Below are 18,342 nucleotides of genomic sequence, written 5' to 3'. Positions count from 1 at the left end.
ATGAAAAATCGGAAGTTCGCCATGATTCACCAGGGGCTGCAGGACGGAGCCGCTCTACCATCCTTGCCATCTCTGTGGTCTTGGAAACTTGGCGTGGAAAGTTCCAAGGAACTCGATAGTGAGCACGTGCGCACGTGTCCCAGTCTAGCCCTTCTCTTTCTCCCCCGCCCCCTTCTAACTTTATAACGAAGCCCCGGCGGGAGCGGACGGAAGGGGCTGTGCTAAAGGGCTTTACTGAAAAGCTAGATTTTGAGGAAGATTTGAGACAGCTTGACGCAGGTGTTCAGAGAACTAAGCTCCACTTCAGCCTGCAGATGACAAAGCTGGCCTACGATTGGAAATGCTCAAGACCACAAAGGGGAGAAAGTATGAACATATGAAGCTGCCTTTTACTGAATCAGACCCTTGGTCCATCAAAGTCAGTATTGTCTACTCAGACTGGCAGCGGCTCTCCATGGTCTAAAGCTGAGGTTTTTCACGCCTATTTGGCTGGACTCTTTGTAGAGATACCAGGGATTGAACCTGGGACATTCTGCTTACCGAGCAGATGCTCTAGACTACCACTGAGCCACCGTCCCTCCCCCACTTGGGCGTTCACATGCTGTTGTAGCATTAAGGATAATGAACTGTTTGCAGCTCTTGCTTCAAACACTTACAGCAGAAAAGATCTGTGATCATTTTTACAGGAACACATTTTGTTTTTACAAAGACATTATTATCCTAGGACATAAAGTTAAGGTAGGAAGACCCTGTGATGATAGTACAGCAATTCGTGGGGGAAAGGCAAGGGTATTGCATAAGTACAAAGATCTAGTAGATCTACTTATAAAGGCAGTAAGAACAGATAGGTAAAGGGCCTGACTGGTATCTTATGGCATTATTATTCCATGCCAAGAAAAAACATGCTTTTAAGCAGAAGACTTTCATTCGTTTCTATTAAAATCCATATTGCACAGCCACATTGACAAACCTGCAAGTCATACCAGACTAGGGGTTCCCGATATGGTGCCCAGTTTTTAGAAAGTGGACAGGGTCACATAGGTCTTTTGTCCAGAAAGGCATGATTGGCCATTGGAAATATGATTGGCTGCGCAGATATTTCAATGTTGCTTTGGAGTCAGAATAAGACGACCAGCTGGATCACATCATTGATCCATCTATTCCAGCACCGTTTCATACAGTGGCTGACCAGTTCCTCCAGAGGGCCAACAATAGGGCTGAGAGACCAAGGCCTTCCCCCTGATGTTACCTCTTGGCTTCAGAGGCTGATCGCCTCTGAACTTTAGTCACCTTGGCTAGTGGCCACTGATAAGATTTATGGAGGATAAACCTATCTAATCTCCCTTTAAAGTGATTTATTCCTGTAGCCATCAATACATCCTCTGGCAACGAATTCCACATTTTAGTCACTCTGGACCCACTCACCCTAGCATGACCAATGGCTGGCGCTGATAGGAGTTGTAGGCAAAAAACATATGGAGAGCTACCGTTGGCCACCCCTGCTGTAAAGTATTTCCTTTTGTCTGTGCTGAAGCTACTGCCCATCAGTTTCATTGGATGGCCTTGAGTTCAACTGCCATCACAGCACAAGGATCGTTACTGGGTGACTGAAAGCTGCAAAAGCTGTTTTGTGGCTCGCTCCACCTCCTGCAGCAGCCATTTTGTGGCTACACTCAACACTCATCTCAGAATTTCAAAGGTGCCTGCAGACTTTAAAAGTTTCGGAACTAGACTCAGCATTGCTGGAGAAACAAGTAAACAGAGCTGCAAAAAATGCTTTCTTCCTCCATCTTCATCTAGTGGCTCCCTTACTCTGACTGAGGCAATCTCACCTGAATCCATGCCACATTATAACCTCAAGGGCTAGACTACTATAACACACTCTACAGGTGACTGATGTTAAAGGGACAATCCAATTGCTATCAGGAGTTAGGTGGAGCATGCATATCACACCAATACTTCAGTCACTCCATTTAATACTGTTAACTACAAACCCATTCATAGCCTTGGACCCACTCACTTGCTGGACTGCCTCTCCTGCTGTGTTCCATCATGAGATTTGCTCACTTGATCAAAGCCCTCCAAGGTGCCACTCTTTATATGGGTAAGATCAGCAATAAGCCCATACAAGTGCATTCTGTGGCAACCACCTTGTAAAACAGCCTGAGGAAATCACGAAGGCCCCCACACTATCATCTTGCAGAATGTGCAAAACAAAAGTGTTTAGAAATGTGCTTTTACAAAGGACAGAACTGTAGTATAATGGACTCAGGATAGTGGTCTATTATGTACTTACTCCATGTATCACCTTGTTTCACTGCATTGGCTTCTTCCTTTGTAATCCATTTTGCATAATAGTATGTCATTCCTTAGAGGGTTTTTTTGGTCGCATTGTTTTCTAAATCTGCATTATTTACTGCAAAGCTGTCTCATTGCATTGTTTATTTTGTAGTTCACCCCTAAGTCTCAGCAAAAAAGGTGAGCTATAAATCTTTATTTCAAGGGCTAGAGCTGGCACTAGAACACAGCAGCAGCATGAAGGTAATTATCTGCTATTCAACTAGTACCACCCCCCTCCAAGCGAAAAAAATTCTCATCTTATCTGAGCAAGAAAGCACTGTTACCATTCTCTGGCTGTCTCTTGGTCTGTTCCACTGTTTGATACATTCAGCAAGTTGATTTAGAGTGTATTTTTGAACTGGATCTTGTAAGTATTTGGGATCTTTTAAGTCTTTTCACCTGTGAAGCTCCTCTTCCCAAGTATAGCAGGTAGTTGGGTGGTTACAAATTATGAGATGTGGCTGCCCCCTCTTGTAACCTAACTAACTGCAGCCTTTGTATACATACTACTTCAGAAAAAATTATGAGCATTAGACCACTTTCGTTTATACTAAAGTAACATCCTAATAATTGGTTAAAAAAACCTGGTGGAAAACTGAGCCTTCCAGCAGAATGGAGTTTTCAGAGACAGAGATAACTATACCAGTTCCAAAATGATGATTCAGTTTGAGACATGAGATTCTGGCACTGTTACTGGACTGTTTCCAAAAGTCTGGTGGCTAGAACAGGAAGCAATACGTGAGAAGTGAAGACAGGATCCACAGTTCAGTTAGTATAAGAGTGAAAGGAACAAGAGAAGTTCTCACGCTACATGCTCTATGCAGATGGAGAACAGATTAGGGAGCACGTCGTCAGGCGACACTCCCCTGTAAGTGAGCATGACATGATGTGCACCTGTCTTCAACTCACTCTGACAATCTGAGATTAAAATGAGTCTGAGATTAAAACAGTCAAACCTGGCAGGTGAGAGCAGGAATGGGCCATGCTAACTTGTACATCTGTACCAGAACAAATAAGATGAAGTGTGCATTAAGTCACAAAACCTGCTACCCTGGAAAAGGTTTGTTGGTCTCCTACTGGTCTTGAGTTTTGTTCTCCTACTACAGACTAGCACAACTACCTTCCTGAAACTATCTGCACCAGAGGTTTTCAAGAGGTTAGGTTTCCTCATATGAGGTACTATGAGAATCCCAAGCAGATGGATACAACCCCACAATAACATTTCCTGCATGAGTCCCACTGAAATAAAAAGAGTGTCTTCTATTCAGATAGGCTTGCATCAGAGAATTACTAGCAAATTGGGACCAATGAGCTTCAATAACCTCTGTGACATGCTCCATAATGTTAATATTTTATGAACAGCCCCACCCCCAATAAAGACACATTCAATAATATGTTGAAAAGACGTGCTCGTCATTCTTAATAAACAACTAGCGTAAGAATACATAAGAGAAACAGGGTGGTATCTTTATATGATACACAAGTGTATGTTACAAGAATTCCATCAGGCACAGACGCCTCAAAGTTTTAAGGCCTCAACATCAGGCCAAAAAAGTGTGGTAGTTTGTACTTAACATCTAAAAATGTCACTTAAGGTCTTAATAGAAACTGATTTTTCTTCTTCTTATAAATCATAATTGCAGTTCACTCTTCTCTCCCCTCCAAGACGCGTCAGTGTCTGAGCACAAGAAAGCTGCAACCTGCCCCTCTGTAGGTTAGGCAGATATCCACCGTTTTCTGCTCTTTCCAGGTGCATGTGCTCCATGATATTACAGCCAAGCCAAGTCTCTCAGGTTTTTCCCCCCACCCCACTTCAAAAGATCCCCCAAAGTCAACCTACGGCACCTCACATCTCCCAGAGAAAGAATGCAGCCTCAGTTCGTCCAGAAGGCTGATGCAGTTGGGTCAGATACACGATGGGGAGGGTTCTCTGTTTAAACAGAAGAAGCCTAAAAGGGCTTCATAACTACACCAATTTAAAAAAAAAACTTAGGCATCTCCTTTAGTGTAAAAGGCTGTACAGTTAATCCTGGCCTCATTGCCCCCCTCCCGCCCACTCCCACCCTCCCTCTTTCTGAGCTGGCAAGGATGCTTAGTGCATGGTGCTGACATTTGCCACAGCAATAGCTTCCTGAATCTCTCGTATCACCAGAATCCGGGTGAGCATCTGCTCCATTTGCTCTCTGCTGATTGGCTGGATGGAATACCATATAGGGCTATTGGGAGCCACCACTGGTTCAGGAGTCAAATAGAATGTGTCATTTCGGCCTTTCACACTCTGGGGGCTGTGGAGGGGAAACAAAAAAACAGGTAAGTAGTTACTCTTACAACTGTTATACTTTCCGTTTTCTATTCTTTCTCCCCAAAAACATTAAAATTCCAATAATCCCTACCAAAACACTTAAAATACAACACAACAACCAACACTTCAGCCTAATAGCCCTATAACTCGGGTGGCCAACGGTAGCTCTCCAGATGTTTTTTTGCCTACAACTCCCATCAGCCCCAGCCATCGGCCATGCTGGCTGGGGCTGATGGGAGTTGTAGGCAAAAAAAACATCTGGAGAGCTACCGTTGGCCACCCCTGCGTATAACTCAATGCTTTCTATACCCAATATTAAAATAGCCACTGACTGCCCAGTGGCTTAAGAAAGAAGTCTGTAGAAACAATTCTGCATTACGCAGTTTCTTTTAAACAAAGCAGAAGCCCCTCTCACCATCCTTTAGCGCAGGGGCCCCCAACCCCTGGTCCGCAGACTGGTCCGGGTCCGTGGCCTTTCTGCAACCAGTCCGCGAAGCCTGGTCACCCCCCCCCCCTGCAACACTGTGCAGCCTCATCACCCCCATCTCTCCTCATGTGCCTCCACCACCACTCTGTTTTAAGGCAGAAGGAAGGGCGGTGAAGCGCCACCTTCCCCGGCTCCCTAAAGGCTGACACCCCCCCCCCACGCCAATCTTGGCGGGAAAAACCTTTTTTTGGGGGGGGGGATGGCGAGGCTGTAAGGCCAGGGGGTGTGTGGCAGGAAGGCTGCATGGCCCAGAGGGGTGGCGGCGGGGAGGCTCCATGGCCACCGGGGGGGGGCCGAATTTGGTGCCCCCACCCTGCCAGCCCTGGGGCCGTGGTGGGTGGGCTGGCCCTGGTGCCGGTCACCGGCACCACAAAGGTTGGGGACACCATTTCACAATGTAAGTTGCACAATATAGCACACCATTTCACAATATAAGTTGCTACAGAAAATGCACCAGCCTGGGCAGAGCTGGCGCGTGGGAGTCAGCGAAGTAGGCGGCCACCTGGGGCGCCACTTTGCCATGGGGGCAAGCGTCCCTCCCTCTCTCCGTTCACGCCAACCCGAACCTGGCTCAGCTGTCCCCTGTTGGGCAGCAGCAGGAACAATTTTGGGCCGTTCTTGGGGTGGGGGGGAGCTGCCTCCAGGGCCCTGGCCTCCGCCCCTCCCAAAAGCTCTTTGGCCTGTCCATTGCTCATCCCTCTCCCTCTTCAGAGGGAGCCTGGAAGAGGCCGCCATCTTCCCGACTCCTTTTGAAGAGGGAGAGGGATGCGCTGAGTGTTCGCGTGAAGCACATGTGGCCCAATAATGTCACTTCTGGTGATGTCATCGAGAGGGCGCGGTGTGGTGCGCCAGAAACCCTGGCGCCAGGCCTAAGCCTGGGATATAAATGACAAGCTACCTAAACAAAAGAACAAAGCTGCCACAAGGGATTATGTTAGGAGAGGTGGTCATGCAGAGAGAACAGTCGTGGGTCATGAAGGGCTTTAAAAGGTAACAGTCTAGCCACCAGGGAAGATTTTTAAAATGGATGTTACCACAAACAGAACACTTTGCTCCAGTTTATAGCTGGACCACTGTATTCTGCAGTAGCTGGAGTTCCCCAATTGCTGCAATGGCAGAGCCAAGCAAAGTGCATTACAGTAGTCTAGCCCTGAGCTTATTGTAGCAGTGCTCAATGCAGCTACGTCAACAAAATTCAACTATTTTCTTTCTCCCAACTCACAGGATTCAATTCAAGATAATAAGTGTTTTTGCTGTCTGATTCACATGCTTCTCCAACCAAATGCAGCATAATTCCCTGAACCATTGACTGAATTGGCCAAGGTCAGTAGCACCACATCAATACCCAAAGCAAGACCCCTACCAATGATGTCAAGCCATCTTCGCCATCTCTGTCTTGTCTTAACTGAGTTTCAGCTTGTTAATTAATCATTTCAAGGTGTTTCCTCTAATACTTCAATTTCCACATACAGTATAGTAACACTGAATGAACGATCATATCACAGGTAATAGTAAGAGCCTGCAGTACCAAAAACACTCCCTTTCTCCATAACCAGATAAACAGCATCCACTAGAGTAGGGGTTGCCAAACTGTGACTTGGGAGCCACATGAGACTCTTATACACATGTTGTGTGGCTCTCAAAGCCCCCACCACCCCATCAGCCAGCTTGGAGAACGTATTTAAAGTTAAAGTTGCTTTCTTTCCATCTCTTTCCCTTCCCCATCTATTTTCCTTCCTTCCTGCTCTCAAACATCTGATGTTCATGTCTTGCGACTCTCACACATCTGATATTTATTCCATGCGGCTCTTACATTAAGCAAGTTTGGCCACCCCTGCACTAGAGACACTAAATAGCCTCTCTGTTCTGTAGCCAAGGCCTGAGGCCAGAATGAAAAGGATCAGGGGCAGATACATGATCTATGAACATTTGGTTGCTCTGCTGCCACACTCTCAAGTATCTTATGTTACATACGAGACGGGTCTACACTTTAGGGCATCCTTCTTAATCCAAGAAGAGTTTCTTCATCACAGGACAAATAACTGCCTTTGAGAGCTTTATGAAATACACCTTGTGACAAAACACCCTCACCTTCAGCTGGCGTAACTTTCCCTGCCAAGACCAACACAGATCAAGTACACAAGTGGCAACTTTCACAGCCTCCAGAATCCCATCAACATCACTGATGTAACAAAGCCTGAACAATTCATAAAAGAACCAGACAATGTACCAGACTGCTGCCTGACTTGGGAGTCCAAGCTTGGAACAAATATGAGAGATTTAAATCAGCAAAAAAGTATAACTATTTGTTTTATTTATTTTTATTTTAGTATATTTCTGTTCTAACTAGTTTCTATTACTCTATTATTTCTAACTAGTTGCCAATTTCCGTTTGTTTTAAATTCCATTATGCTAACGGGCAATGAAGACTGCAGCTACTCTGCATCGTCACAGGATCCACAGGCATGCGGTAGACGTGCCACAGAAACTGAAGTCCCAAGAGTCTCCACCTTCATTTTTTAAACAAAAATTTTAAAGCAGCAATTTCTGTTGGCAATTAAGAGATGAGACAAAGTTTTAAGGGTACAAGCTTCTGTGCTCACTACTGTGTCTTCTGACAATTATGTGCTACCCTGTGCTTTCATTTCTTCTTCCTCCTTTATCTCAGCCACCAAATTCCATACATCTGAAAAGGTAAAAGTGCGGATGTACAGGAATGCAAAACCCCAGGTTTAGCACTATATAAGCATCCCAAACAGTGTGTGCCAGCAAGCAACAATTTGTCACCGGACCCACGCTTTTTGCATAGCATTTAACTTTCCTGATTACCCAACTTGTACGTTATATTTGACCTCATTTCCCACATCTGTGACACCTTGTAAAGATGTTAAATTGCAAAGTCAAGATCCAAGGTGGCACTACCAGAGACACAGTGACAGGAAAAAAACAGAAATAGGCTTTTTGTACAAATGGATGTAGTGCATTGTTAAATTTGGAGGGAGAAAAACACTGCTATGTGGTTATTTTGATAATTGCTAATGTTGCTAATCAGTCATGCCCAACTCTTGGTGATTCTATAAAGCCTGCTCTCTCCACGTTTTCCTATCTTGTATTGTTTCTTTGAGTTGTTCTACGCTCAGGCCAGTGTCAACTTTTAGGTGCTGATGCAGAGAACTACATGAGGGGAGCAGAAAAGAGTGGTATAACTATTTCCTATTGGGTGAACACTACTAAACAGAAACAAGCCTCGTGTTATTCATGTGGTTCACTCTCAAGAAAGCATCCTTAGGACTGTATTCTCACCACACAAGCTCAGGACTCCAGGGGACAACAGCTGACCATAAGATACTGATTAAATAAACCACACAAATGCACACAAACCAGAACGCGCAGCCAGCTATACTTCTGTGGTTCTGGCCAGGAGCGGCAGGAATACTTACCATTTGAAGAGGTAGAAATCATATAGTTTTATAGGACATCTTAAAGGGTTCTCTGGGTTCTCAGTCTGCTCTGCATACATGTCATCTGTAACTGTAAATCAATTCCAACAGCAGACATAAGAGTTGGTTACAGTACAGTACAACAGTTCCAGGAAGACATAAGCAGGAACCGTAAAAGAAGAAAGTGGTGCAAAAACTATGAAAATTTACAGAATGTTTTTATATTGCATTGTTGACCAATGTACTATACTTTTATATTTCATTATTCTCCAGATTTGTAATCCATTGCTAATGCATTGTTTGCTTTATGTTATAATGGCCTTTTTCATTATCCTCTGGCTCTAATCAGCCCAGAGTCTCAACAAGAAAGGTAGACTATAAATGAAGTAAATCAATAAATATATCAATGGATGAACAACTACTACAATTACCTTAAAGGAGAAAACTTCCTTTTCAACCAGTTCTTTTTGTTGGTTTATCCCATTTACAGCCAAAGCAAACTCAGTTCTCAGCAAAGAGGTAGAAAGCCTAGCTAATAAAAATCCAGACAAGTCCAACAATGGTGGGCAAGGCTTCATCATCTCTGCCCAAATCCATAAGTATGGTGGGTTCCCAACATGCCTTGAAATAGACAGGCAGGTAATTCAGCAACTATGCCCCTCAGGGCAGCTGAATTTAAACACTGTGAAGTCAGAGGTGTTCATGAACAAAGCAGGGAAGGATAGACCACTTCAGCAATACCCCTAACATAATGGGAGAGAGCCTATCTACTGCCAGCAAAAGGCCTAGATATTTGTGGTGCTCCACTCCAACCCCCAGAATTTCAGGGATCATGAAACCTACACACAGGGCTGCAGGAGGCTACAGTAGGGAAGGAGAGAATCACTCTTTCTGCATCTTTTGTCAGCCGTGGAAGAGGCAGTAAGAATTCCCTCACCACTGCAACCCCTCACCCTACAAGATTGTTAATCCATACAAGTCCTGTTACTTAAAGAAATTTAGCTACCAGGACCAGAAGAGACTGCTGGGTGGAGAGAAACACAGCAAAGTGGTAATTAGTACCTCTAAGCACTAGGCTGGACGCTGTCAAATATATTTAATTAATATGCCATTTTCCCATTTCATGAATATGTCAACATTTTAATTGAAACTACTACTACATACTCCTAATGTTACCTAAACAAATATCCAAAACCAACTCCATGACATCTGTGTAAACACACAAACGTCTGTGTAAAAGTACTTCTGACTTCAGAAAATGGAGGGGAGGGGGCAACTCTAGTAATAAAACCCTGATGTGGGACTAGCAGGTCTTGGAAAATTGACTGTGTTCATAAGGAAGAAGATACTCCAAGAAAACACACGGGATTAAAAACCACAATGGTGTTCAACTGGTAATCATCACCAGCACCTGAAATTGTGTCAGCAGCTCCATATGTTGCTAGATACCTGCCCATCTGCTATGCAAAAAAGCTGCTTGCAACTGGGTTCAAAGTACAATCCCTTCCCATGCTCACCCAGGCCAACCTGGCTTTATGTTTTATAATGAAAGCCATTTTTTTAATCCTGCAAATCCTAAGCAGTGTTTTAAGAGCAGTGCAAACCAATATGAGCTGCCATTTCATGCGAGATGACTCTTTTCATGTTTGTTTCTACCTTTCTGTCCTGCCTGGTGTATGCCAAGAGCCTTCAGATACCGGATACTTGTACTCTTATCCTTGGGATTGGAAGGATTCTTCTTAGTCTGCCTCAAGACCTTTGAGAAGGCCAGCTTCATATGCTGGTCTACTGTTTTCAACAGGAAGTATCTGAGCAGCAAGCGGGGCAGGGGGGAAAGACACACATACATCTGACAGTTAAAGAGGCATATTAAACATGGCTCATCACGATCCAAGTTTTGATAGTGCTTATTTTACAAGCTATTTATTCAGTAGATGAACACCGCCATGGAACTTTATTGATGACATAGATTATCCAGCCAAAGGTTTCATAAGCAACAGCTCAGTTTAGATGGGCACAATGTGAATGGAAAGGTACTTAGACTAATTAATGGATAGATATGCTTGCTAGTTGCCTCAATAGTTAAATAGGACTTCCATGTTCTGGGGCAGTGTACCTAAGCACCAGATGTTTTGAGGAGGGAAGGAGAAGAGACTATCACACACTATTTGTAAGCTTCCAGAGCCACTGGACAGATCAGTTCTAGGAACTGAAAGCTGGGGACTAACTAACAATGGTTCTAGTCTTGGCTAGGATCTGGAAGATGAAGGCCCCACTGTGCCACTCACTGGGTGACCTTGGGCTAGTCGTACATGCTCAACCTAAACTATTCTGCAGGGTTCTCATGAGGGTAAAATGGAGAAGAGAACAATGTACACTGCTTTGGGTTCCCATTAGGAAGAAAGCTGGAGTATAAATGAACTTAAAAATATGTTAACAAAACAATGATTAGCGCTTCTATCATGCTTTAAAGAGTTCGACATACAGCTTTACATAGATTACCTTAGAAATACCTGCAACTACTATATCAGTATATTGCCCAAAGTGCAGTTTGAGGATTAATGCCAAGTGCAAGCAAAATGACCAAGTCCATCTTCCAAGCCCACAGAAGAGGTGAGATCTGGGGGCTTTCAGGTTCACAACTTCCATAGCAACTATATACAACACCAGCTCTACTTGTACTTTAGCCTAGTTCAACAAGAAAATTTCAGTTGACAGATGTGTGCATAACACGCACACACAGTTCATTATCCACCTCATTTCACATTATTGCAGAAGTTCCATCAAGGAAACTTTCCCATGAGTACATACTTTGTGTTAAAGAACATCAGAGTAGTCAGCAAGGTGGCAGGGGAATGAGCTCCCAGCTGCTTGCACTCCCACAACATCTCTTCCGTCACATGACTGGGAAGAACATAGCCTGTGAAGACCAGAAGACAGTGCTAACAAATATGAAAACCAAGAAACATTTCCAACCAACCATCCCAAGATTTTGTAGAAGACAGGAAAGTAGACTGTATTATCTTCCAGTTGTACAGCAGTCTGTTCAATGATAATCCATAATCCTAGTCTTTAAAATAATTAGAGCTCAAATTTTAGTCAATGGCATCAAACCTAGCCAGCTATGTCGCTGCTAAATATATTATGTAATTGCTTTCAAATGCTTTGCATTATCCTTTATAACACTGCAAGAATTATTCTTCTGTGGAAGAGTTGATAATGCCTTTCCAAATGAACTCATACTTCAGTCTAGATTTAAACTTCTTAGGCTCATAAAATTATTAAGAACATGAGTTATCACCAGCTAGAGGAAGAATACAGCTCTGTTATGGGGGGCCCCCATGATGCCACACAAGATTGGTTTGACTGAATGGGGTGTAATTACATGTACCTGTACGCAACTCCATCCACACCACATAATGCAAGCTTATACTTCATGTTATAAATTAGTATAACTAGAAAGGGGCGATATGGAATAGCTCAGCTATAGCTTTTGATATTCGTATCCTTTGCAGAAAAGGAGAAGCAATCTGAGTTCGCACATTTGATTCAGAACTCAGTGCCTGCTTTTAAAGCAAGCTTGCCCAAATAAAGAACATTCTTCAGTAAACACTTTCCAGGGGACTTTCTAACTACAGCTAAGTTCAAGTCATAGGCACCAAAGCCTGTCTGTTGATTGAAGACTCTTACCAAGAGGGGTAAGCCGGGGCTGCACATCCTTGAGAATTTCATGTAACCACTCTGTGAAGCGTATGTAATACAGATCAGAGAAAATGTCATCAACTCGCCCATTTTCAAATAGATACTGTGAAAAAGAGAAACACACTAAGATGAGAGAAACTCTTCGTAAGGCACTTCCTCACTCTGGTATCATTTGTACTTCAAAGTGAAAGACAAAGGCCCAACACAAGAGGGTTGGAAAAACTGCATCCTCTGGTAGGGACAAATCTACAGTGATAGAGTGGCCTACATACAAATAAGCATGTCAAATGAAATCACTATCAGTGCGGGCCTCCCTTTCCTTGCTGGATAACACTTTTTTGCCATCAAGTCACAGTGGACTTATGGAGTCCCCATAGGATTTCCAAGCCAAGAGACATTCAGAGGAGGTTTGTCATTGCCTCCTCTATGTCATATGGCCCTTTGTTATACGCCCAAGCTTATGCCAATTGCCACTTTGGGGTCAAGAAGGAATTTTCCTTCAGGCCAGATTGGCCCAGGGATCCTGAAGGTCTTTTGCCTTACTCTAAACATAGAGGAGGGATCATTGGGAGAGTGTGTGTAGGAGGAAGCTGTGAATTTCCTGCACTGTGCAAGTAGCTGGACTAGATGATCCTTTGGGACCACTTCTAACTCTGTTTTCTACACTTTCAACATGACATTTATATATATATATTTTTTAAAAAAAATCAAAACAGCTTCAAACAAAAGGGCTTCTGTGCCAGACATGTGCAAGTATCTTTCAGATCATAATGTCTGTTGCTACACTCTACCCAGCTCGACAGTCTGCAGTAAAAGCTTCCATACCTTTTGAATACACAGGAAGATATAGTACAGAACATCTGGATCATATGGCTCGCCTTCGCTGTTGCGAGCTTCGCGAGTCATTAAGCACAGCCCATAATTCAATTCAGCTACAGCCGAAGATATAAGATCCTCTTGAAATCTCAACAGCTGGCGTCCTGCAAACCATGGCACAAAAGAACACTAGTTGGCATTTTTCAGCAGGTCTGTTTTTCTCAGCCTTGATGAGACATTCTTTTCCCCTTCTACTATCCTTCCTGTTGACTGCCACTCTCAAACAGGATTCTATTCAGCACCTGGTATCACACAGCATGCCTAAAAATAATTCAAGATGCTCTCAAAACCATCCCACTGTGCAAAGAAATTTTTAAAATTTTAGGAGCAGAAAACGGTACCAATGCAGGTTTTGCATGTAAACATAATGCCACACAATTCTGCTGTCTCACACTAAATAAAGTCCAACAGCTATTCCAAGCCCTTGGATTCAGTAGCCGCCCAAAAAACCTCAAAGCAGCAAAACAAAGGTCCTTTTTGTTTGAAACACAGAGAAGAGTGCTGCTGTGCACAATACTTACTGCCAATAGGTGCAAGCCTGTTCTGTGACTCTTTCTCCAGTTCTGCATTTTTAGTCTGTGCCCAGCTCTTCCACACTTCCAGTCCCTCTTCTGGTTTAAGAGATTGTGGAAGCAGGAGTTCGGGTGAAGGCTGAGGCTGTGGTTGCTGCTCAACTTCAGCAACCTGAACAGTTTGAGCCTGTTAAAGAAAGCCACTTTAATTATATAAAAGCTAGCAGAAATATTTAAACATCCTGTGTCAGTTTTGTAGTCTTAATAAGATCATCTTCCAGAGCTAGTTTAATGCTCCACACTGTTAAGCAGTTGATAAAGGCTTGCTCTTTCTGCACAGCAATTCTGAAGCTCATTAGTCACCAATGTGGATTTGTCACATCTCAAATGGAAGTTGCTCCCTTCTCGTGCAGCATCTCTCAAGTTCATTGTGAACAAGTCTCCCAAACTTAAACTGAAAAGACACCTACCTAAATATGAAATTCACTTATGCACCAACAATGTATGTGTTAGAGAGTCACACAGTTTCTCAAAATGCAAAGGCTACATATAGTCCCATTAAACTGAATTTCTCCCTTTTCACAAGTGAATCTACTTAGGGTCTTCATTCATACGGCTAACTAGATGTGAGAAAATAACTGTAGCTTTGCAAGATGCACAGAGGGTGCTCTCCGGTTCAACACTGAAGTTATTACTTTATGAATCTACTACGGCCCAAAAGTTTAGTCTCTTGCAACAACAAAAAACCCATCCAATACTACTACACCAGCATCCCTGTGAAATATTTAGAAAAAGCAAGGATGAAAAGATTGCCCTCTGCTGGGAGAAACCTGACTACAGCTTTAGAAAACAATTGTTTAGCTAGCAAAGGCCTGTTCTTAAGGTCATAGTGAGCCTTCAGTTTGCCAGCAGCTCAAGGGTAACTTTTCCAACAGTTCCCATACAAGAAATCTTTGTGCCTAAGTGTAGCACACTGTAAATCACAATGACCTGACTTTCAACACCAAAGCAAGTAGTAAATCAATTTAGAAGCTGAAACTCTAACATAGTATGCAAAGGAAGGATGCTAAAATAACCAAGACTCCGGGTACATTTAGATTGCTATCTCATATACTGCATATAAACCTTACCAAACACCAAACCAGTGAATAAAGCTAGCTTAACAACATTAATACAGATGATCTCATTCAGTTGATATCTGCACTTGAAGAACCAATGCATCAACAACAATCTGGGAATGTATACATTTCAGAAAGCATGGAAACTTACATACCTTAATGGAAGAATATGGATGAAAGTAGTATATGAAAGAGGCTCACAGAGCTCAGAAAGAGCTTTAAGCTCTAACACATTAATGCTTATAACATAATAATGAAAACATACTAATGAGGTGTCTATGGCATACTGGTGTAACTATCTATTCCTTCCCCCCTCCTCTTTTTTGGGAATGAAGCACCCTCTTATGATTGCTTGAGATGGACTACTACCATACCAGACACTCAGCAGCAATACATCAGCCTTTTCAGCAGCAGGAGGCAGTAGAGGGGGAAGGGAGGTAAGCCAGAAAACAAGGCACCCTGGAGTTAAGAAAGCACTTGACCACAAGGTGCCCTTTTTGTTAACTCAGTTGGGTTAACAAAAGCACAGAGTGCTTCACACCCAAACAAGAGCAGGGAGCAGTGGAAAATAAGACCTCTATAAATCATGCCCTGCAGTGCTGCTGGGACCCAGTTGCCTAGTGGTTTATATTACAGAGAGCTCAAAGCACACTCATCTCTCTGATTCTCTTTACACAGACATCTACACCTTAAAACTGAAAGCTATGCTCCACTCTAACTTCCCAGGATCCTCCTCATCCTTTCCTTCTCCCTTTTTATAGAATTAGTTTAACCAAACGAATGATGGGTTTTATGAGGGTTTTTTTCCTGGTTATCAGATTGGCAATTTTGAGATGATGTCAGATTAAGTGCATATAGAAGAAGCTGTAAACCCCCAAAACAGGGGTGGCTAAACTTGCTTAGCATGTAAAAGCCACATAGAAAAAATGTCAAATGTTTGAGAGCCACAAGACAAGAACATCAAATGTTTGAGAGGAGGCAGGCAGGAAGGCAAATAGATGGGGGGAGGGAGAGGCAGAAAGAAAGCAACTTAACTTTAAATGCATTTCATAGCACTCAAGGGACTTTTTTGAGCATACAAATTTCATTAAACATCTTGGTTTAGTTAACTTTTTTTTCTAACCTGGTTGGATAACACCACATTCTGGTATAAATGTTCATAAAAGGCCAAAACACTGACTATGCAAACTCACACAAGAATGCATGAGGAATTATTTCCTTCTGCAGTTACAAACTTGTGCCAGCTGAAATTACCACTTTAAATTACCTTTTGTTGCAAGCTTCACATTGTACCACTTCAGACCTGGCATTACCTATGCAGGCTGAACAGTACATTTAATTAGCTTTCTCCAAGTGCAATCATACTCACAAGAAAGAAACATCTACCAGATTATTGTCACCTTTTCAATTTAACATTTAGAACTGTCATGAAAAGGACTGTCTTCAATGGAGAGAGAGAGAGATGGAAATAATAGCACTAGAGAGCGATATGAAAATATAAGCCAAGTAGTAACACTTTCCAAGATCACTCCTTAGGGGATGGTTTTGCTCTGAAAGTCATCCATTAAATCTTGCAGAGGTTAAGGGGCAAAGACTGAAGACAGCAAACTCAACCCCCCTTTCCCCAGTTATCTGTGCAGACCACAGGCAAAGCAGGAAAGAACAATAAAAGTTCAATGGGAATCAGTTCCACAATCCCAAATATCAGAAGTCTTGGGAAAGATGTGTTCATATGTTGCGACGTAAAAATAAAACAGTAGCTGCATTAAAAACAAAACACACAAAAGGCTGGAATGTGCTGATGGTCGGGGTATTTCCCATGCTGGCCTGTCCCCAGCAGTCCTATCTGACCCTGAGACAGCAGAGTGGGGCCAATGTGGGTTGAGAGGCTGTAACGTGAAGAGGAGAGAAAAAACAGTCCTCCTCACTACTTCCATCAACAGAGCTGAATAGACACAAGACCACCATTCTACCTCCTTCCCCCTTTCACACTTGACCCAAGTCCATGAACATCCCGTTGTTCTGCCACACCCGTGATCCTGCCTTCCTGGGGACAAACTGAACTGTTGGGGGGGGAACAGAGATGTGGGTAAGATCTCCAACCTTTTACTTATGATAACAGGATCCGTCCCAAGATTTTCAGTTCACAGAATTGCTAATTTCGACATTTAATGTTTTGATATTTTCTCATGGAACAGAAGAGCACGCCTACACACTTCAATACCACAGAATTAGGGGGGGAAACCAGAAATCCTTCAAAACTTTCTCTTTGTGTGCTGAAAAATTAAACATTTTATTGAGGTATTATTTCTCCTACACAGCATATTGGTGTGCTCTTCCTAGGATTTCCAAATCTTAGTCACATGTGTGCATACTTATGAAACGTTGAAGGAAAAAATCCCCAGTTCCCAAAGTTTATGTAGACACCTGAGGATAAACTAAACATGCCTGAAAGTATGACTCTTCCCAGACTACTCACTGGATCTCCCAAAGACTGGATTCTGATCTGATTGGGTAGGACAGAGATTCATGGAAAATCCACAGTGACGGGTTACTGAGTTAATCCCTAATTCTTCCTTGGATATATCAATTACCATGACTGTTTCGTGGGTAAGGTTTTTTTCTCATACACGTCCAGTCTGCAGGAGAATTCTTTAAAAAGCCCACTGAATTCCAACAGCAGCATTAGTACACTGTAATAGCCACTAGTAGCTGCTACATTATGGACAAAGGAAACTGTGCCTTCATTCCACAGGAATTCAAATTGTCAGGGCTTTGCATGTAATGTAAGGCCAGATGGGGCTGGCACATAGTTGCCAAACTGTTGACTTAAAGATTCCAAGAACTATAGGTGAGGAAACGTGGCACCTCTATAGACAGAGCAGGTTCCTTAAGGACTTCCATTGCTACTTCATTTGGCAGAAGAAAGTGCTGGCTAGCATCCTGCAGTTACCTCACTATTATTCTCAAGGAAAAACGATCCTTCAGAATTCCACAAAGGAGCTACTTCCAAATCAGAAAATTAAACATGCTGCGCTAATGGAGGTAACAGAATACTTACAAGCATATTAAATTCTGAAAAGCCTGCATGGCTGAACGCTTATGATTTTTTAATACAGATCTGGTATTGTATCATTTGAAGAAAAGTGCTTCTTCACAAGACCCAGATGGTAACACTTCTGTAGATCATTTGTTCAACAATCCTGGGCCACAGGAACTTAACTCACAAGGCAGGCAGTCAGCACTGCCATCACCACCATACTGGATGCCAATGAATACAAGGTAACTAATTTGATTAAATCGGAGTATTCCTAATTCCAATAGGAATGTTGAAAGAAAATAGACATTAGTGGGGGCTAACAGTTTTCCTTGAAAGGGAGAAAACCCTGCTACAATTGCGAAGTCTTGGTCTTCAAGCTCCCTCAGTTTTACCAGTGTTTGGCAACACTGGCTTGATGCCACACCATATGGGGCCTCTTTTTTCAACTGAATTCTTAACTACAAGAGAGAATATTCTAGTAACCATTGTCAGAGAACAAAGATACATTTTTTAAGAAAACTGCCT

General features: G+C 42.9%; 1 protein-coding gene across 4 annotated transcripts in view; it reads right to left on the bottom strand.

The window, feature by feature from the left end:
• Positions 1-3,732: 3,732 nt before the first annotated feature.
• The window catches only part of QRICH1 (glutamine rich 1), a 33,245-nt gene continuing 18,635 nt past the window's right edge, over positions 3,733-18,342 (bottom strand). For all 4 annotated transcript variants that reach the window (XM_060239383.1, XM_060239385.1, XM_060239384.1 and 1 more), the window contains exons 4-10: positions 13,669-13,846; positions 13,097-13,251; positions 12,260-12,374; positions 11,381-11,489; positions 10,226-10,377; positions 8,570-8,660; positions 3,733-4,625 (exon numbers count right to left, since the gene is read on the bottom strand). In XM_060239383.1, coding sequence (XP_060095366.1) covers positions 4,433-4,625; positions 8,570-8,660; positions 10,226-10,377; positions 11,381-11,489; positions 12,260-12,374; positions 13,097-13,251; positions 13,669-13,846 — 993 coding nt within the window. In that variant the 3' untranslated portion in view covers positions 3,733-4,432. The remainder of the gene's footprint in view (positions 4,626-8,569; positions 8,661-10,225; positions 10,378-11,380; positions 11,490-12,259; positions 12,375-13,096; positions 13,252-13,668; positions 13,847-18,342) is intronic.

This window comes from Heteronotia binoei, chromosome 5, assembly GCF_032191835.1.
Source record: "Heteronotia binoei isolate CCM8104 ecotype False Entrance Well chromosome 5, APGP_CSIRO_Hbin_v1, whole genome shotgun sequence".
NCBI lineage: Eukaryota > Metazoa > Chordata > Lepidosauria > Squamata > Gekkonidae > Heteronotia > Heteronotia binoei.
Note: the sequence above shows the minus strand (reverse complement) of the source record. Positions and strands in the feature narration are given on the sequence as shown.